Source organism: Zeus faber, assembly GCF_960531495.2.
Source record: "Zeus faber genome assembly, chromosome: 16".
Classification (NCBI taxonomy): domain Eukaryota; kingdom Metazoa; phylum Chordata; class Actinopteri; order Zeiformes; family Zeidae; genus Zeus; species Zeus faber.
Genome location: NC_137202.1, coordinates 5,399,110 through 5,421,877, shown reverse-complemented (window position 1 = coordinate 5,421,877; position 22,768 = coordinate 5,399,110). Strand labels below are relative to the sequence as shown.

The 22,768-nt window shown below is 44.8% G+C and overlaps 1 protein-coding gene across 1 annotated transcript in view; it reads left to right on the top strand.

The window, feature by feature from the left end:
- The first annotated feature begins 165 nt into the window (after positions 1 to 165).
- LOC307242606 (calcium-activated potassium channel subunit alpha-1-like) overlaps positions 166 to 22,768 on the top strand; it is a 178,923-nt gene continuing 156,320 nt past the window's right edge. The window contains exon 1 of the mRNA XM_080017121.1: positions 166 to 398. Coding sequence (XP_079873247.1) covers positions 207 to 398 — 192 coding nt within the window. The 5' untranslated portion in view covers positions 166 to 206. The remainder of the gene's footprint in view (positions 399 to 22,768) is intronic.

The window sequence follows — 22,768 nt, the reverse complement described above, 5'->3', positions numbered from 1 at the left end:
TGCATCGGAGTGTACAACAATAATAATAATCTCCGGACAGAGGGTTTGTTTTCCAGCAGCATGGCTGGGGAGCGGGGCTGGGGCTCCCTCAGGCTCCCCCAGGCTCCTCCATGCTAGAGCCGCATGGCTCCGTCCCCCAGGGAAGCGGCAGCTCTACGAGGACCAGTCACACCGAGAACCAGATAAACCGGGACTCCTCGATCCTCATGTCCAAGATGGAAAACGTGGTCATCCCCTTCTCGTCCGAGGTGCCCTGCGACAATAATGGGCAGCGCATGTGGTGGGCATTCCTCGCCTCCTCCATGGTGACGTTTTTCGGGGGTCTCTTCATCATCCTGCTGTGGAGGACCCTCAAGTACATCTGGACTGTCTGCTGCCACTGTAACGTCAAAAGCAAGGTACATTTTCTTATTTGCTTTATCCCCGCTGTCACTAATGCACCCTGTTGGGATGCTTTGCACACACGCTGTCTTGCTGTCAGTGGCCCGCACTATGCACCAGATATGCCATGTTGGCTTTGATGAGATGTCATGCATTAGCAGCGACAAACATTTAAGAAAAGGAGTACCTATGCACAAAATGCTATGTGCAGCTAATATTATGATGGTTCCCCCTCAAACAGAGACAGGCTGCACATTGCAGCGTCTTATAATTTATGCATCCTGTTTGATTAACATATTATTCCCTTTTTTTATGCAGGTAGTCCCATTAAAATCAGGATGTCTTTTGCATAGGGAGCCCTGCTCACATACACAGATAGACAAGCTCACATACACAGATAGACACGCACACTCACCATGTACAATTAAACAGATAGAATTAAAAATTAAGAAATCGAAAACACAGAAGAATAGTTGAAATCCCACATGGGTGCATTTGCCAGCTCCCGCTCTTAAAAGAAGAGGATGGAGTTGCACAATATAGGTCTACTTAAGATTAAATAATGGAGAATACTCAACACTTGCACCCCAGGTGCATTTAATTGTAACACAGCACGATAAAACAAAGATGCAATACCTCGCAAAACCATGTGTTATGGAAGCAAGACCCCAAAATGACACCCAGCGGGATATGTCATGCAGACCCCATGGCATCAAGGAATCCCCCTGCACAGTGTGCGGCATCTCTGCATGAAGTCCAGCCACTGGAGTCTCTGTTGGTTCAACCGTTTTTAGATATCTCCAGTGCTAATGGAGAATGAGGATAGAAAGGATGATGGCTCATATTTTTGCCTGGGTTGGCCCACATAAAGGATGAATCATGGCTGATGTGTATGAAAGCTCGCTACTCAAAGTGACTCACTTCTCTGGGGCTGGCATACGTGCTTTCCATCTTTAATAGATTGAGTTTAGAAGTTGCGTCGTTCTACGTGTGTAGAACACGTCAATGCGTATTCTCTCTTTCATCACACAGGCTTTGGGGGGCATATTTTGAGATGTACGTTGACACAGCGAGATGTCAGGCGATGTATCAGTTGGGGTTGAATCAAGAGATGGTTTTCAAGGTAATGTGATTTAAACGGGATAAAGGGGTTGTGAAAAAGCTGATGGAGTTAAAGGACACAGAAAGAACGTGTGTGTGTGTCTGTGTGTGTGTGTTTGTATGTGTGTGTGTGGGCTGTCGGGGTTGGAGACCTTGCTTACCCTTGATATTTCTGGGCTGTTTCCAGTAAATATTGGCGGGTGATGTGGCTCTTGCTGTTCCTTCTGGCAGTCTAGGCCATTTTCGAGCACTTTCCATTGGGAAATAATGACAGGAGTGAGAGGGAGAGGTGTAGTGCAACTGTGAAAATATAGAGAAACACACACACACACACACACACACACACACACACACACACACACACACACGTTTATATAAACCATGGTAAATAAGTAGAGTTCATGGATTTGTAATTACATTTACAACTTACACTTTGTACTTACATTTACAATCACATATCTTACAATTAATTGTTTTTACCACACTACATATATCTGTAACATCTGCAAGTACTATTTATTTTTACTAGAAAGGACACGGTCAGTTTGAAGGTAAAGTGGTGAATGATGGAATGTGTCTTGGCATCAAAAGATCCGCTCACGATGCTCAACAAATACTTTGATATTTGACACTTGAGTATATTTAATGTCAAGTACTGTGTTAGTTTGGTTGAGCTTGGTCCACCGCTGCCCATACAGACTCTTCGTCCCCCGTCCATTAATTGGCCGCCAGCCTACTGTCCTTTCTGGATCTGCCCACGGATCCTGTTATCAGTCGTATCTCTCACTTCGCACTCCACAGTTCATCGCTCGGAACTCCACATTAAATAAACCCGGAGAAAGGTGCAGTAATGAGTCATCCATCTTGTACCTTCTGTGTGTTTGCCGGTATTTCATTTTTTCTAAATGAGGGGAAACGGTGGGGAGAGAGGGGAAAGAAAGCCGGCTATGTTGTGCCTTTCTAAGGGGGAATAGCAGGGAAGTCCTCCCGGGTGACTTTGGGAGAAGGATTGACACTTGGCCACATTGGGAAAAGGCTTGTTAGAAGTATTAAGGAGGGAAACTGAATCTATGTTCAGCTGACTGGCGAGGCCAGTTGGCATGTGTTTCGAAATGGGACGCATAGTGTGTGTGTGTGTGTGTGTGTGTGTGAGTGCGTGTGTGTGTGTGTGTGTGCGTGATGATGGAAGGGGCCTAACTCCGGTAACTCTCAGTGCTCAGAAATCAGGGGTGAGAGAACGGAGGCGACACTCCAGGGTAAGACACGGGAGGAGGTGGAAAGTGTGTGGCGAGGAGATTAGGGGTGAGAGCGGCCGCGTGGCTGCGCGTGATGACCTTTTCCCCAAAAACCACCAGCTGTGTCCCACTTCTCGCCCAAACGGCCCTCTCTTCACTCTTCTCCATTAGGATTATGAGTGTTGGGGGTCAGAGCTCAGGGGGTCACCGTGAAAGAAGCAAAGAAGACAAGCGGGCAGGGCAGGAGTAGGAGCACTATAACCACTGTTATAAAATCATGTTCCTGTGGGAGTGTTCCAGTAAAGATATTTCGGTCTCTGGTATTTTATTTATCAGCTATTTTCATATTTTAGGTATTTCCGCAAAGTTAAAAGCGCCACACCGACTCACAGTAGTATTGAGAGGATAGTCCAAAGGATTTGGCAGAACGTTATGGAATCCTATGTGTTCCGCTTCTTGTTTTACTACCGACATGTACGGCAATATACATTTGCCGCAGTAGAGAACCTGAATTGCGTTATAGCCGCACATCATGCACGGCCACAGTTGTATTTGGGTTTTAAGTCCTGCATACATTCCGCTTTCAAACTGTGGTTCATTAGTTTTCTTAAAAACAAAAAAGAACCATTGTACTTCAAGTCATTTTCTTATTATACTATAGCCCCGAGATCATTTAAGGTCAGGTTTGTTCTGCTTTTCTGCTCTTCAATGAATTCCAATGGCTGTTTTATACCAAAAAAAATACATGTCATACAGGTGTTCTAATCTAAAATAGGATCGTACCATCTCCTTGTTAAAACATAGGTTTTTATTTTTGTTGTTCTCATTGGCTCATTCTATTTTAACTTGTGGGAAGTTATTCATAATGACCGCTTGCCTTTAAGCAAGACTTATTTCTTTGAGAATTCCGCCCGCGTGGACGCCTTCCGGCCGACTCGTCTTTGTTTATGTGTGAGCCGTCGCCTGTGTGTGTGTGTGTGTGTGTGTGTGTGTGTGTGTGTGTGTTGGAGCGGTGGGAGTGAATGAGGTGCACGGGGACACTCCTCGGTGCGCTCGCATTAAAGTGGAGTGGATTGCAGAGGTGACTGCGGAGAGGAACTGTTGTGAGCCTGTGTATCCCCCTCGTGCTTGGCAACACACCAGCTGCATTTCGCCAGAGCAGCAGAGAGCGAACACCCGACCATCAGCTGTTGCTCTCACTAACCAAGGCCTAACCCAGCTTACCGCAGCCGACCGATCCCACTCCGCATATATCGCTAATGTATTCACCTCCAGAGACTGTGTGTGTGTGTGTGTGTGTGTGTGTGTGTGTGTGTGTGTGTGTGTGTGTGTGTGTGTGTCTGCGTGTGTGTGTGTGTGTGTGTGTGTGTGTGTGTGTGTGTGTGTGTGTCAACCCATTCAACGCGAGCCTCAAACAAAACAAAACAAAACAAATGAATTTAATTAATTCAGACAAGCTTTATGAGAATGAATGCTTGGGAGAACATATTGCTTAAAATAACAAGATCATCCAAAGAAAAACAACTAAACCATAACTAAACAATGAGTGTAGAATATAAGGGATACAGGTAATAAACTGTTTACTTCTATAGTCTGCCGTGTAGTTGTTAATAAGTCTTTTAACACCTACTCCCTGGCTAATCAACTGCCTTCTGTTGGTGCAATATTTTTGACCCTGATAAACAAGCTTTTTTTTTTTATTGTTGAGAGCGAAGCTGCACTTGTAAAACGAAGACAAGGAAGGTTTTTAGATTCTTAAATGCGCGGCGATTCTGTTGTTGGTGCTCTAAGCACAACAGGTATTTGTGAAATGAATGTAAATACTGCTCATCTTCACATTTTGTTCTAAGGGCCAATCTCCATTAATACGTGGGGGCCACATTTAACCCACGCGCCGGGGTTAAATGTGGCAGTGTAGTACATGTGAAAGCGGAGTGCTCTGTTCTTATTGCCAGTGGTTCCATGTGTCTTGTCATGTGTTGTTGACACTGGCTGGGAATGAGCATTCCTCCAAGCTATCCCAGGGCAAAGCGTGACCATAATTTCCACTGCCACACATGTTCTTTTCCCGTACTCCGTTCTGCTGAGATGTGATACGGTACTCCGTTTCTCTTTTTTTTTTTTTTATGATCCGACACAAGTTGTGGGGGAGGGCAATAGAGGTGAAGTGTGCGAAGTATACTCCTGACAATGTCTTCTTCAAACTACGAACAATCGAAACGTTTTGTAAAATGGGTTTGATCATTTAACGTCGGTCATTGCAAGTGTTTTCACCCTTATTTTTGCCCTCGATCTAAACGTCGCTGAGTTCAACTTTCTTTTCGGATACTCCCGAACGGAATGTGTGACTCATGAGTTATTCCTCGATGAAGATCCCCCGTTTTTTTTGAGCGCTAATCCCCGATTCTCACAGCCTGATTTTATGGCCATGTAGGGGCAACTGCAGTGTATGTTAATCCACAGACAAGTAGAGGCCATACATCAAGCCGGACTATGTATATCATGAGGTAGACACAGAGGTCCGGCCCCCTGTCCCTATGACAGCTCTCCCCTGGTGTCACGCTCTTATGTCTTCTTCGGCCTGTCACCGGACTATTAAAAGGATGTCGGCTCCCCGGGAAATATTTTGAGGCTCCGGGTCAGACAGGAAGGGTGTACCTGGGTCCGATGGGAACCGGCGGAGCTGTGTGATATGCATTACGCCACCCGATCCAGGTCGAGCCGAACTGGGCGCCGAAAGCCATTTGCAGATGACTCCTCTGGTCGAGATGGACGCGGCGGCTAAGCCGACGCCCACAGGCCTGCAGCGGGGAGATAGCCTGCTAGCCCCCAGGCTAGCCAGTGAGGTCATGGCGTCCAGCAGGCCAGTCTGCCAGCTACCTTCCTCAGCTGTTGTTGTCCTTAAACAGATTAACGTCAGTGGAAGGGTGTGTCAGTGTCGGTGCCAGTCCGTAGAATCGGAATTCCATGCTATATCTTTGAACAAGAAATTCTATAGAGGGTACGGGAAGGTGAACTTTCTTTGTTCCGTTTTCATTGCCCACAACTTATCTCAGTATCGTAAACTCAAGTTAAGTGTGAGTCTTGTAATATCTATAGTATGGTATATCTATATATATATATATATCTCAATGCCATAAGATTCCAGTGCTTTATATAAGCAAGTACAATGTACATGTACACCTCTCAAAATCGCAAAGTCTCCCCCCCATTTTTTACAATTTACTCTATTCTAATCGTGGAGTGCAGACAGAGTGCTGTTTTGGGCTTGCAGTGTGCATGCCATGGAGACTGCTCTGTGGTGATGCATTTGAATACACGACCATTTGAATACACGACCAGACGCTGCCGGCACTCACGCCCGGGACGGGGATGCGTTTCTTTTCTGGTGCCGATTGTCAAGCGTAGCCAACCGTCGCATCTCTGCTCTCCTCTCTCCTCCTCTCTGCTCCTCTCCCCCTCTAAGCCCCACATTCCCTCTACCCATCGGCCCGCCCCATCCCCCCCCTCGCACCCAGCCTCCAACAAGCTGGAAAGCCAATCGAGCGCTGATCTGTGGACGTCAAAATGCGCTTAACGTCATAATTGGTACTTAGAGCCGCGGGCAATGAGGCAGCGATGAGGGAAGGAGGGAGGTACAGGGAGGAAGACAGATCGACAGCGAGAGAGCCAGACGGGAAGAATAGAGGGCGCGGCACTGACCTTGAGAGAAATCAGCGGTTGACGTCCTCTGCTATGTGTTTAGTGGTCGAGCGTCTGCTTTACCGACCGGCTTTGCTCCGTCTGACGCGGTGGCCTAACGTGTTTGTTGAGAATCCCTGCTTAAGACCACAACCGAGGAACCCTTGAAGGAAAACTCCTGTATTTTTTAACCCAACCTTTTTTTAGGGAGTGTTGAGTAATTGGCATCGGAATATTTTACCTTGATCCCGCATTGAGAGAATAGCTTCAGCCCATTGTGTCAATAAATACCGGAGTCTTCTTTTAACTGTGGGCGGGAGTCACTTTCACTGAGCGACGTGGCCTATGGATGGTGATGCCTGTCATGTTGAGGAACGCGCACCATATATAGATAGACATCATCAAGCATCTTGATTTGTACCGGTTGCCGTTGCCGATGAAGTTGAGCAATGGCTCTCAGGCTGCTGATGCATCTGAGTGCCGTCAACACTTTGTGTTGTTCTGTATGTGCAACAACAAACAACAACAACAACAAACAGTCTTTATTCATCACGCAACACTATAACACATGCTTGCACACACACACACATGCACATGCTTTGATGGTGGCTGGTGAAATGGATTCTCTGCTTTTGACCCATCCTGGCTTGTCCTTCCTCCGGGGGCACAGCCAGGAGCAGTGGGACCGAGGGAAGCCCCAGATGCACGGATGGGAGCGTACTAGGGGTGTCAGGATTCTCCAAGTCCACACTTCGATTTGACCTTCGATTACATTTTTTTCTTTGCAGCTCTGACGGCTATGCCATCGTTAGACTATCAATCTTGATTTGTAAAGAAAAACGCTTGTTTCTCGATAAGTAACTTTTGTTTGAATAATAATTAGAAATAATAACAAAATTATGACAATATTTATATAACACCTAAACATTTAATTTAACTTTAGAATAATAAACAATACACTACTATCACATTTGTGTGCTGATTTTTGCGCGTCCACCATATTGGAGTGGTCGAGATGCGCTGCCTTGAAGGGATGGAGATATTCCTCTATGATCCAATTAAAATGTGTATGCTTTATTATTTTGAATATTCAAATGTATTCACATTTTTGATGCTCAAATTTAGTGTGTGTGTGGGGGAGGGGAGGGAGTGAACATTAGGCACGGTTATGGAGCTCCGAGCGATCTTTTCTCCAAACAAAGCAAATAAAAACTCTACATGTATTTCATTTGCTCAGTTTCCTGCTGCTTTGCTGCGGAGCAGATGGCAGCTCGCTCCTGAAGAAATCCCGCCCGTGTTCTCACGTTCCGGTGGCAAATGCCCCGCGGCCTGTGGTTGGGAACCTCTGCACTAGAGGACATTCCCTCATTGAGGGTGGGGTTTATTTCCCACTTTCATCACCACATCTGTGGAATTACCGGACATTCTGGTCAAAGGAGCACTCTACCTTGTACTCACAGTGAAACGTCGGAGCAGACGGAGACACGTCGTGCAACTCTGCCGACACGGAGGTCGCACACCGTGACCGGGACTATTTCTCTCTAATGTGCGTTCCCTGTGCAAGAAACTGGATGAACTTGTATAGTGGGTCATTGTTATTTTTTTTTTAATATTCAAATTCTATTCGAATTTCTTTCCTGCAGCCCTAGTGCCCAGCGCAGTGGAACCCTCCGGAGCCTACCGCAGCTCTCCCGACTCCGTAACCAAACTCCATAAAAGTCGCTTTCGGAGCCAGGCGGGCTGCAGCTGACACCCCCCAGTGCCGCTGCATTTGTTTACCGGCGGATCTTGACCACCATTAAACTTGCTGCTGTGTGGCATGATTTACTGTTGTCAGTCAAACCGCAGGATGGATATCTCCCAAAACCTCAGTGGAGCTTTTCCAGCCCTGTTGAAACGCTGCGCTTCATTCTTGAGGATTTATGCCCATTTATGCACATTCTAGCCATTCTAACATGCCTCTAAACCCCTCAGTTTCAGTCCTTTTCTCGGTGGGCTGTTTCTGTGTCTGTGGCTTTAAATCCTACTGAGCTGCCGTTCCCCACGCCCCACTCCCCCTACATGCTGGCGGGGGGCGGAGGTGAAATGGCCTTCATAACTCACGGCAAGTCAGTAAACTTCTTGTGAATCTCTATAAAACCCGCAGCAAAAAATACTCTGGGGGCATCAGCACCTATTCTCTAATTTTACTCTCCCGTTATTTAAGAGTGTTGATGAGATGGAGTTAGGAACTTTCTACTGACAAACTAGTACTGTAAACGTTATTGTGGATCCTGCGGCAAATAACGCCAGCAACATTCTAGAAAATTACATCTAATGTATTACCTCAACAATAAGCCTTAGCTCTGGCGAAACGGCAAAAGAAACACAGCACAATTATTTTTTGATTATTATTAATTATTATTAAAATAATTATTATTTTCTTACATTTCCCTTGTCTGCGGTTTTGTCACGGTTTGGTACGTTGCCATCAAAAACAAACTTTATCCACTCAGCTCTTCTTCTGCTTGTTTGTTCAACCAACAACAGAGCACTTCCCATGCTTAGCTGTTAGTCTCAACATAATACTAGCGGGTCTGGCGCTTGAGAGAAAAAAATGGCGCACCTTCGCAAAGGTAGTTCTCAGCCGCAGGTGGAGATACTCAGATGGGGGGAGGTATTATTCTAATGAGCCCCAAACCCGACGTAGGAAGGGGATATCACGATACACGATATTACTGTCGTTGTTGATGGGGGCAGGGTGCACGGTTGCGCACGGCTCTTTTTTGGTTTTATTCAATGACAATAAATACATCTACAATAAAAACACTGCTTGTAACGTGCGTGCGGAAATGATCTTCTGTTGACCACGTGAACAGTGACGGCCACCGAGCAAGGGTGAGTGAGGGAATATATATATGTAGAATAAAAATAATAGAAAAGGAATTTTACTTGTTTTACGATTCTCATTTGATATTATCGAATGTCAGCCCAAGCCTAGTAGGCAGCCCACAAAAAACTGATGGACTGGACTGCTGACTGGGTTGTCTTATTTACAGTTTGTGTGTTAGTAGGCCCACCAGAGTCCCAAATATATGCGCACAAGCACTGAAAATGTGAGTTTTCAAGCACAAGCTTAAGTGGTGACCTTTAAGATTCATGCCCGGGGAGCCACGGGGTAGGTTTTTAAGATTCACTCGACGTAGTGCCATCTCTGACTCACCTCCAATGCAGAATCCGTTGGCCATGGTGGAGCGAAGTGCTTGTGTTGCATCCCTCTGTTTTGGCAGGATGCGTTAGACATGATGGCCACAGGCCTCAGCTATTCTGCACAATTGGAGATTTCAGCACCATGGAGAGCTCTGGGGCAGGAGCGCGAGTGAAGCTTCCCATCCCCCAGATGTTGAGGAATGAAATCACCCACTCTCCTCTGAGGCCATCCTTTTTAGTATGTATTATAAATATTAACCCCTCAACTAATCTACATAAGCTACCGTTCTCCACCAAACACAAGGATTTTACAAGGTTGTGAACATCTGAAGACATTTTTTTTTTACAAAATGGATGATTAAAAACAAATGCAATTATTGAAAGTCAGCACATTTGATTGTATCATCAAGTTCTGTCTTTACTTGGCAGATGTTGCAGATTAATCTTGGTATTATTGTTAAGAATGGCAGTTATGTTTGTCATAACTCACAGATGATGCAAGTTCCTAGAACAGCACTCAGGCAGTACAGCAGAATCTCAGAAGTCAATCATAATATAGAAAGATGCAAATGATTTTGAGAAATGTTTTTTTTTATCAGTTTGGCATCTAAAAGTGTGTTAAAATATTGCAGAACCCACGAGCCTCTTTGGCCCTCACTGTGCAGTATAACGCAGTATAGCGCTGTTTGGTCTGACTCATGACTAGTAGTAGAGCTGTGGGGCCTTGTTGGGAGACTTTCCCTTATTTCACAAAAACAGTCCAGCAAAATCTGCGCTTGACAATATATTTAAGGCACGAAATAGACCGTGCAGTTGATATTCATTTTTATTCATTGCAGATCTACAACAGGTCGTTGAAATGCTTGCTTACATATTTGGGAATTTCCCTTCGCCTCAAACTACTGGTGCAGACAATGATGATCAGTGATTGGATGATTCTTGATGCAATTCTTTTTGGGACTTTGTCGTACCTCCTAAAGCTGGTGTGTACTGAGTCTCATGCAGTTTACACATTGAATGGGATTTTTATTTATTTAGCCACGCCCACGCTTGAGCTCGATACCCAATTTAAGACAGAAACGCTGCTGGTTTAATTTGATGTGTTGAAAGTAAGTAGGAACATCAATCTGTTACAAAGTGTTTTTACTAACTGTGTCTGAATCGGGCAAATCGGGCCCTTTCCCAGTTCCAAGTTTCTGAGACGGAGATGCGATGGAGAAGATTTGGTTTAATTCTGGCTAAAGATCAGAGAGCAATTTAGCCTTGGGTTTGCTGTCGCTTTTGGTCTTCTTGTCTTTCACTAAATAAGTCAACTTTATTTATAAGGCTCCCTTTTTCGCAGTTGCATTTTCAAAGGACATAGCCCTACGCCACCACATTGGCAAGGAAAAATTGACCGGTCTGATGGTCAGTGCTGTGGGTGGTTCTGTTTTCCTGGGTTGTGGCCTCTGCCGCTGCGCTGCTGACCACCGTCTCCAGTAAGCACCAGCAACAGAAATGTACTGGCACATTTTAAAAGGCCAAAGGCTCTTTATCGCTCCTTCTTTATCTCTATCATTCTCTCATCAAATTCACCTTTATCTTTCATCCCCGTTTGATTTTATGTCCTTCGTTTTATCTCGCTCCAAGTTGTTTAGCATAAAATGGCATAATTTGCCTCGGTCTTCCCCTTTGCTTCCCCTCTCTCTTTCTCCATCTCTCTGTCACATTCTCTTTGCCTTTCTTTCATTCTTGTCCAGCATCTTCTGCCGTCATTGTCCTTCATGTGTCCTTTGTGGCACAAACCCAAGGAGCAGTGCACGGTCGGTGAGGTCAGTAGCCGGCGCCAGTCTCCTATCTGCTGGGCTTCTTGTGCTGTTCATTTGCCCGTCTTACCCTGGAGAATTCAGGAAGACTTAACTCGGAGGGACAGTTCACAGATGATACATGGATGACATATACAGTATCATCCATGGTAGTGCAGACGTGCCTTTTGCAGTCACTCAACATAAGGGATTGGGATTAAGGGATGGAGTTAAATCTAGTTGGGCAGGATGTAATATAAAGGAGGGGGAGTTGGTGGATTACTAAAGAGGAGATGCACATACTATCCAGTATATTTCAATGGATATTACATATACTATAAGTTGTTGTTGAAATAATTGGGATGCTTGTATGCTCTATGACACCACTAGAAGGACGGTAGTAATCAACGCGGTAACTGGGAAGGCAAGACTGTTTGTATCGTTAATTGTGGAATGTAGCCGCCATCCTGCCTGTTCATGAGGATTTATGACATCATTGATTGGCCCTGTCTCTTTTTAATTCATTCCGACACACCCTTCCCCTCTAAGGAATCGATCCTTGCCTGGGGGACCAGAAAAGGAAAACTGTGAATTGAGTATCCCCCTCGGCGGAGCCTTTCACCTGTCTTAGAAGAGGTCAGGGTCAAAGTTGACAAGGGTCAGAGGAGAAATTAGCCGTCGGAGCGTTCTCAAATGACAGTCCAGAGAACGTCGCAGCTTTTGAGCTGAAACCATACCTACACTACAGCTGTGACGCCGTTTCCTCTTCCTATAGCACGACAGTCGAGCCTGCTGACGTGGTTGAGCTGCAGTTCTGTAATTACTGCGATGCTCAGCCTCTGACTTTCAATGCCATGATCCATGTCAGTGGAAGTAATACATTCTTGGAGTGGTGTGTTTGTAGGTGTGGGATTTACTTAATTGCTGCGATTTAAAAATGCATGCCAGGCGATTAGATGAACGACACAGAGGCTAGGAACACATCTCATCACAAATATATGAAGCGGATTCTGCTTTTCTCTGCTTTTCCTTCAATATTTTTTCACTGGGTCCATTTCACAAACAAGTTACAATACACATCGACAAACAAGACAGATAAGTGCTCTGTATTTTCTTTTATTCATATTCATTGTTTTCTTTTTTATAGAAGTCAGCAAGTTCTTTCTAAGCAGTTGGTAAAGCAGGGTTTGGAAAGGCAGCGGCTGTGATAGAGATCGCAGCCCATAATGTGATTTACTATTGTCTGTAGGCCAGCCTTAGACACACACACACACACACACACACACACACACACACACACACACACACACACACACACACACACACACACACACACACACACACACACTCAAACTCCATTAAAAACACTAGGAGTCTGACATTTAGTCACTGTATGCCACACAGGTGGTGGTGACTTGCTTTTCTGTGCCTCCCTTACAGTGCTCACACATTGTGATAAAGCAAGGAAAGCAGTAGTTTCCATGTCACTATACATGTATGTATTCACATATAGTATGCGTGTGTGTACATATATATGTATGTGTGTATATATATGTATATATGTATGTGTATGTGTGTGTATATATGTGTATATGTATGTATATATATATGTATGTATGTATGTATGTATACTGTATATATATATATATACAGTATAGGTATGTGTATAAATATATGTATATATTTATCTATGTATACATAGATTTATATATATACTGTATATTTATATTTATATATTCACACATATATATATTCTATTTATATAAAATAAACAGTCTGTACACACAATTGACCACCACAGACCCATCCTTGCCCCTCGACTCAATGATCTATTGCTTTCTAAGGAACAGTATAATTCATCCTTGCATACCGACCCTATACATGTTCTGTGTTATACACACTGGGGCTCAACATGGCGGCAGTGGTTTCCTCAGCTTGGGGATCCTTTTCTGTAATATAGGTTTGGGCTGAGCAATGTATTGATATAATTTTGATATCATGATATGAGACTAGATCTAGATCTTTTGGGATTTTGGTTGTCAGAATATTGTGAAATCGTTTCTGAACTTCGTAGGCTGTTTCAGCTGCTCTCATCAATGTCTCCACCTGCTTGGTTATAATATCAAAATTCAATATCGAAAATATTGTTATATTAGGTTTTGTCAACATCACGCTATCAGCCCTGTAAGCAGCACTCCAGAGAAGCAGGGGTAATTTATTGTGCCACTGTACATTTAATAAATATCCCCTTTGGCTGTGAAACAGGACTCATGTGAGACAGTCACTGATGTCCACTTTTTATATGAAGATCTGGAATTTTTTGTTCCGTGTTCGCACTCAAGGAAAAATGGGTATAATTTAGCAATCAGTGGGATTATTCTCCATGACTTCCTATCTGCAAACTCTTGAATGTGATGAAGCTTCTGAGATATCAAACAGGAGGCAAAAAGTATAGGAGGTGAAATGTATTTGCCTCTAAACACAGTGGGGAAAAGGCTGATTTCTGACCCCCAACTTCCACTGTGAGCATGGAAGGGAGAAAGAGAATTCCCTGCCTTATCTCATAAGGCAGGGAATTCTTATAAATAAAATAAGGCCGGTAGGCCATCATCTTATAAATAAGATGATGATTTTTATCATCATTTTTTTGGTTCTATGCTTTGAAAGGTGACTCTTCACTTGTAGCACATCATCAATTGCTGATCAGATAGTCAGAATCTTAAAATGTTCTATTATAGTTTCATACAGATGACATTTAAATTGTGTGTTTTTTTATCTGCGTTCTGCCGCATTTGCGCATTTTCCCATTTACGCCACGAGAGTAATTAAAGCTGCTCCTGTGTCGTGATATTTCAAGAGCAAAAGATCTTTCTCCCAGTTGGCGAGAATGAATGTGCTCCCTGAAATATTACACTGAGCACAAGGGTGCTCCCAGTGCCAGCAGGATATCATCATTTCTATCTTCTATGAGGGCCGACCGCCGATATTTTGATGTTGCAATACTGTGTGCTGCAGAGCTCTGTGAATTCTTTATCTATGGGAGGCGTATAATACGAGTGTGGTGCTACAGGTGGAATCCCTCATAAATAATGGGGCAGCCACTGTGTTGATTTGTCACGCGGACACAGATACTGGAGCTGCATTATTGATGGGACCAGGGCCTGGCTACGAGGCATCTTTCTTCATTCCGATGTTCATAAATCAATAACTTACAATCCTCATGGGTGTGGTTTATGATACACACTACATAACATTATAGTGTGTTCAATATTTAGGGGTGAAACCCCAGGGATTGCTGTTTATCAAGGAATAAGTCATATGTATGTCATTTAAAAACGCCATTACTGAGGGGAAGGACATTCACAGACGAGGCCTTGAAATGTCGTGAAAGGAGCATCTCCTCAGATCAGTCCCACGGGTGCTGGATTAACCATTAACCAACGGTACTTCTCATTCTACGCTGTCCCTGATACGGGAGCGTTTCTTTTTTTTTTTCTATTTTACTGGAGGGGAGTCTAACCCTGGCCGGCCCCGGCCCTGTTGCCTTGGGAAGTGATCTGGGGGATCTGGGAAACATGCGTGCAATCATGGCTTTCCTCCTGAAGCCGCCCTGCGCTGCTTGTCTCTAATCCCGCTGCGATAGTAAACAACAGCTGTAGGGAGCGAGTGCGTTCTGATTAAGAGGGGAAAAGGGGAATACCTAAATGTTCTCTCTTGCCAGCGTGCTGTGTAATCACTCAGACGAAGCTCTCATTTAGCTCTGGTCATTTAGTTAAGAGGCGGATGGTGGTGAGACAGGGACCTTTCCAGAGCCCCCTCCCCACCCGTCCCTCCCTCCCTCCCAGAGGGGTCTGTTTGGAGGAACTGTCAAAAACCATTGCGTCCAGGTTCTCCTGTGCTGTATATATTACACACTTGGTGATGCACCCTGCTTCACGAATCACCTAGGATGCATCGTATGCATCACCTGAATACTATGTTTATGTACAACTTCACACTCTGGTAGATTTTCTTCAAACTACACCTGGACCTAATAGCACCAACCTCTCTATGTAGTAAGGATCTCCCTTACTCTTTAAAAAGTAGTAATAATAACAATAATGAATATTAATGTTACTTCCGATAGAAGGTTAAGCATGCTGGGACTATGCTGGACAGTTAGTTCTACTTCTGCCCACAAAATATACTTATTTGTCGCTTTGGACAAATCTGCTAAATGACGTAAGATGAAGTAATGTTGATTCCCCTCTGCTATGCTGGACTGCACTTCTTTCTCAGCCAAGATCTTTTTATACACAATGCCTGCGAAATTGTATATTGGCAAAACACATATAACACACACACACACACACACACACACACACACACACACACACACACAGGCGCGCACACGCAGACGCACACGCACACGCTCACGCACACGCACATGCACACTAGACAGAGAGAGGGACTCGGTGTTGGGTTACTTTGGTTCCACGTAATGTTTTTTCAGGCACGCTGCAGTCTTCTTGGTCTGTCATTGTTGAACAGGGTTTTAAATAGACGGAGATATTTGGAGACAGCTTAGTTGCAACTTCAACACACGTGATTGAATTAGAGCGCTGTCACTCGTGTCCATTATTGAAGTCGCTTGGATATTTTCCATCAGCAAGTTGGTGGAACGGTGTCTCTTGTTACAGTATTTTCCTCCGGGTCTTTAGCCGCGGGCGCCGCACGGCACCCCCGATCGATCGGCAGACGATCATGCCACGCCAACTTAACCCAGGATAGCCAGGTAAAAGGAAAGGCACTCACGGTCGCTCTAGTTTTACAGTGATTGTGGTTTAAAATCGGCGCGGGAATCTGAAATATTCCACATGTGTCATGGTGTGAACAGCACACAGTATTGTGTGCGACTCGCGGAAGACTTTCCCAAACAGGTCACGGCGTCTGAAAGGCACCGGCCCCTCTGAATAACCGCACGTCTCCGATATCAATAACCCCACGTCTCTAAGAATGGAAAAGGCAGCATGTGTTGTGTCTTATTGCTGGCTCAGGCCGTGCAGTGCGCATTAGCCACGGCAAGGTATGATCGCACTAAAGCTAGACATGAATTGTGGCGTTCTTAAGTTACCCTCGCTGAGCTCTATCCTTGTCATTGACATTTCCTTGGGACCTGGCTGCTTTTGATGACATCAGACCAGTGCGAGTGAATATACGCCTTGTAAAGCCCGGGGCCCGGGGCTTGAGTGTGTAACAAGATTGCACCGGCAGTGTTTCTCCTGCTCGACAGCACTAAAAATAATGTGATGGTATTTTGGTATTCTGCCACCTGCATTATAAGAATGCCCTTCCATGGTCCGCAGAACGTGAAGAAGGAGAAATTTAGCTTTTTACATTTTTTAAAATTTTGTTTTACAATCGTAAGGAGAGAATTTTTTGCGAAACACTCGTGTTACTATTTTAACCTGGGGAAAAATGAGATTCCATTCATCGGAGGAAATTCACAGAACTGGATTCCAGAGCGTCTCAATTATTGAGCAGCAGGGGGAGTTTGGTGACGTCTCTTTTTAAGGTTTGATAAAAGAAAATGTCTTGATGGTAGAGCAGGATACTGACTTTTAGAAGCGGTTGCCAAGTTGCCAAGTCGGACAAAATGGTTGGTTGCCAAGTTTTTAAAATGTTTAATAATTGAGTGATAACGCTACTTATATAATTAGAATCCATAAGAATCAATAAAGGGGAAACTTGAATATATATCTATGTGTATATATATATTTCTTTATATATATATATATATATTTCTTTTTATTTATATTGTGTGTGTGTGTGTGTGTGTGTGTATATATATATATATATATATATATATATATATATATATATATATTTAGATATTTTTTTGTGTTATATCTAAGTTTCTTTTTTACACTTTGACTTTTTGATTTGTTTAATTGTTTTTAACTGTTGAAAAGTTTTTTTCTGGTATAGCCTAATTCACGGTTTTCATAATGTCCAAGTATCTATCCAACTATCCAAGTGGCTGACATTTGGATAGTTGGCAACTTAACCACATCAGAGTGTTGGCAAGTCCGAAATTCGGTTCCCCGGGGGGCAACAGGGCAACTTTTATTGCCGAGCCCTGCGTACTAAGACATACTGTATGTGGGCCTCTACATCCGCAGTCATGCAAATTGAAATGTCAAACTCACACCTTTTCAACCTGGATCACCTGGCCCTCACTCTTCCTTTTGATGGCGTTTTTCAGCACATCTGTCCTTTCTTCAACCCCTCTCTCTCTCCTTTTCCGTGTTCCGCCTCTTTCCCTCTCCTCGTCCCCTCCTCCCAGTCTCCCGTCATCCCCTCCCACACACTCTGTCTCGCACACCTACTGTCTGCCCGCCAGGTATCTGTTGCTAGGCGACAGGCAGGGAGCGATGGACTGCTCTTATGAGAGCGACATTTGTCCACCATGATCTCAGTCCTCCTCCGTCTTACACACACACAACACACACACACACACACACATCACATACACACATCACATACACACACATCACACACACATCACACACACATCTCACCTGCACATCGCACACACATCAACTCTAGACGGCTCTCTCTGGATAGTTGTATCATAGTACTACGATATTAAGTTGACGTTTTGGCATTCAGTTTGAGAAGGGAACCATTGATGTAAAGAAATATCTACACATAAGTAACGACGGCCATTAATTTAGGTCAGGCCATTAAACGTGGTCCTCAGGAATCTCCTCATTATATATTTCTTCACACTAGCCCTCGTTTCTGCGATGGTGCTGAGAAACCTGCTCCGTTTCAGCCCCCTTTGATTGGTCCACTGGGATTTCAAGGCTTGTATTTTGACAAATGAGTATGTTACCAAGTGCTAAAGAGCACTTATCCGCATATTGATTAATGGCGGCTATTAGCCGGTGGAGGAAGCGGAAGACATTCCTACAGTAAGCCTTCATCGGCGCTCCATGGCTTGTTAAGTAAAAGCACTAAGACGGGGGGGATTAGTGATGAAGATTTAGACACAGCTGCACTTCACCAGAGGAAGGAGCTGTTTAAGATGGAGGTCATGGAGTCGCTATGGGCAGAAGGTTTCTGGATGACTGGATCACTCGACCCTCAAAAACCTCAATTAGATGACACTCCTAGTTAAAGAGAGGCGTGTCGTGTCATGCAAACGAAAAGCACGCAAAATGGCGACGGCACTCAGCGTTCAGGCCCATTCACAGGAGAAGGCCCGAGTGCTCCAGCGTGGGTCGGCCCCCTGCCTTCACAGGTCAGTTGCACACACATTCCAGTGATTGAACCCATCAAATTATATATAAATTACTTTTGGAATAGGGTTCGCGCTCTGGCTTTTTCCCCCGAAGAGCTCTAATTTAAATAATATATTCGATGCGGCAGCACGGCCTCCATACAGCATGACCCCCTCTAGTACATTTTCTTGCTGTGTTTTTCACAACCACGAGGCAGAACATTCCCCTCCGGAGCTGCGCCGCGTGTCTCGGCGAACTGTCCGCCCTTGTCTCAGACATCACAGGCATCACGGGCGTGACGTCATGGCCGCCTCAGGACAAACATGTCATCAAGGACGCCATATATCGGTTTTTGTTAACTTCTTCTACCGGCCTTAAGTTCATTAATGTGATGAGTTACGCAACGCCGCTCCCCTCAACCCAAACGCTTCGGTGTTATTTGGTTAAGAACAGATTTGACCATAGCATCTTTGGTGCGTCACGACGAGCGATGCCCCCGCAGGGCTCCCGCCGCGCTGCGGCGACGTGGTGCACGTCGTCCGGAGGAGCGCTGATTCAGTCCCGGGATCATCCCATGTGAAAGCTGTCACCCCCACTGCCTCTGATGTGCTCTGACAACACTTTTTGTGCTGAATTCTCAGCGTTCTCTATCTGTGCGGGAGGGGTGACGATGCTGAGTCTGAGGTCCGTGTGTGTGCATCTGCGAGGGCGTGCGCGCGCACGTGTGTGTGTGTGTGTGTGTGTGTGTGTGCGTGTGCGTGTGTGTCGGGGATGATCCTCCCCGACTTCCACCGGCCACCTCCACACAGCGGAGAAATCACCGGGAATGCCTCTCTCGACCCCGACGCCCTGGCAATCCCACAATGCTTTGTGTCAGCTCCTCAACGGCCACAACAACAACAACAATAACAATAACAGCAGCGGCGGCAGCAGCAGCAACACTAACGCTAACAGGAGCGAGCAGACCGCAGCGGCAACCGGAGCTGACGCCGTCTTTCCGCGGACGCCAACACGACCGGTCTCAACAGGAGGGTGACACGAAGGGCGATGGGTCGAGGACGGTGGGAGACGAAGGGCTCTTTCTGAATGACCACGTGCTTTTTGTTGATTTGAATTAGAATTTCACCGTGGACATACATAGGGTGACCATATTTTGAAAACCCCAAACGGGGACCCTTAAGCCTACCGCATTTGGCACTCTGTTGGCGGGGCAGGGCGGGGGTGGGGGTGCAAGAGAGTGACTGATAAGCATCCGCCCGTTATTATGTTATGCTGCCGTTATGCGCAGCGTAGTCGGCTTTAGGAAGCGCCCGCCCTACACGCGCACACACACACACACACACACACACACACACACACACACACCCACGCACACACACACACACCCGCGCACACAATTTATAGCAAGCTATTGGCTGTGTTGGTGACGGTGCCCACTTCTCCAGTGGGATGTTCGTGCATGCTCTGTATACAGCTCTGTACACATATATAATATATATGTAAGCGCTGAAAACCATTATCATATTATTATTATTATTTTAATTTTGCTGAAAACCGGGACAGTTTGGTAGTGAATGTTGAAAACTGGGACATTTTTACAGATATCTGTCGGGACACTCAGTTCGAAACCGGGACAGTCCCCGACCAACCGGGACTTCCAGTCACCGTACGTGTACATCCTTGTATTCAACTGTGTCACTGCCAGGTGTGTACAGACAAGTGGTGGCCGGACGTAGATCCCCGCCAGATGATGAAGCAATTGAGCTATATTCGGAATTACTTAATAAAATCACAATATAAATATTTATGTCTAAATTCATATTGATTAGAATATAAAATGTATCGAATTAAGCTTTTATGATTTTTTAAATCATATCAATCAAATATCAAATATTAAACTATTATAATATATGAACATACTTTTACACGGTATAAAATGACATGCACATCGTCAGCAGCCCATTCACTTGTGGCCATGGTTTCCCCTAAAATGTCAACGAGCTTCTATTTCAACTCCGATGATCACAATCACAAACCAGGAGTTTCCCCGCAGGTTACTTTGGAAGGGAAAGACGTGCTCAGTGTCAGGTTTCCTCCGGACTCGAGCTCCTCTTTATAGATCTTGTTAGCTGAGGTCACGGCGCAGAAACTCGGGGCCTTTCCCTGTGGACCAGGTACGCAGGGGGCCCGGGGGCCCGCCGCTCAGAGAACACAGGAGAGAACGGAAGCTCCAGCCGGGTCTCCCCTCACCGCTTCGCTCCCTTCCCACTTCAGGGTTAAAACATGCAGATTCGGTAGACGGGGAAGCTGATTTATCCCCCCCCTCCCCACCCTTCCAGTGGGAGGTGTGAGATCTAAATTTAAAATGATTAAAACGAGCCTGGAGTTAGAAAATCATTTTTGCTTCCATTTGCCTGCCTCCGAGCTGTTCTCAAATCAAGGGCAAGCCTCTGAATCATTAGGCTCAGATGACTGCCTTTTCACTGCCTGTACCAAGCACATTAACAAATAGGGCCGTGGACCCCTGTATTATGACATGGCATTTGCAGACGAAATCAACGCGTTCTCTTCCTGGAATCCATCATCCATTGTTTAGTTCATAACACGGGTGGATACTTTTGCCTCATCCAAAACAATGCGGTGCAATTACAAAAATCCATTCTTTCTACAGTAAAGACATCGGTCCCTCCAGGAAATTGTGATTTTACGATCGCAATAATTAATACAAATCAGACAATCTCCAGAGTATTTGCTGGAGCTTGTCACTTTGCCACGCTTTCCAGAGAAGCCTTGGTGGTTGCTTTGGTGAGCTGAAAGTTTATTTTCTAGACTTATTACTGCACCGCATCGCACAGTATTATATTTTCTTTTGTAACTTTGAGCCCATGGTGCTTGATAATTACATGTGACATGTGACTCTTTCTCCATTGGGAGATAAAAAAACCATGATTGTTATCGACCTCGGAATCTTCTCCCAATTTTACTGCAAAAACACATTCAATTTTGCGAATTGCATCACTAGTCGTGAGAAAAGCTGCTGCAAAACGAGCATATTTGCTCGAAAACAATCACAAAAAACTGCAATGCCTCCCATGCTACAGTGGTAGATCTAACGTAAGGCGGTGGCTTATTGTCTGTCCCCGCTGCATCTGCATACGGTGCTGTGCATCAGGCAGAGTATTATTGCATTGGGAGAAGATAAAGGTAATGGGCCCTGTCTCTCAACTAGAGAGAGCCTAATCTCCTCTTGTCTCTTCAGCTTTCTCCTAAGCCCGAGAGGAGGGGAAAGAGACGGGAAGACGGAAGAGCCGAGGAGACATGAAGAGTAGGGTGGAGTAGAGAGCAAAAGAGAGACGTGTGGAGTCGAGGATTAGAGGAGAGAAGGGAAAAAAATGAAGTCCTGGGGAGAAAGGTTGCCGAAAAAAAGAGCATAAGATCGTAGTACAGAGAAAAAAAACAAAACAAAGAGTAGTAGAAAGGAGGCGAAGAGAACTGAGAACCAAGTAATAAAGTACACCTCTAAACCTTTGATTGTGCCTGTGTACCCTGTGCTTGATTGATGGTGTGCCGCCAGTAATTTGGGATAAGAGGCAGCAGATCGACTGGATGAAGGATGGGCGGTGGAGAGACGCATCAAAGAAGATGGCATTTTACTGGTAAGAAAAAAAGAGACAGAAAAAGATAAACAGAAGATAAAATCGGAAAAGAACTCGGAATATCTATTGGTTGCAGATGATCGACGTTCTCTGCTCGTTCGCAAATGCATCATACAGTTATTCCAGTAAAAACCACCAACCAAAAGCGCTTAAAGAAAAATGGGGAAAATAAACAACCTTATTCGATATTACATATTTGTTAAAGACACAATGGGCTACCAATCACAGTTTTACCGTGGAAATTGGGTCATATCAAGGGAGCAGGATCTTGGTCGATGTCCAGGGTTTTTTAATAGGCTTTTATTTTGGTAATCCAGGTTGAGCAAATGACCTAAAGCAAACTGCGAACACTAAAACACTGAAACACACTGGCTTTGATTACCTTTTCAATACACCCCTCCGCATCAATTACACAATATAGTAGCAATAAATCATATTCGCGCAGAGAACCGGGGGGTTATTGTGTTAAGTATGAA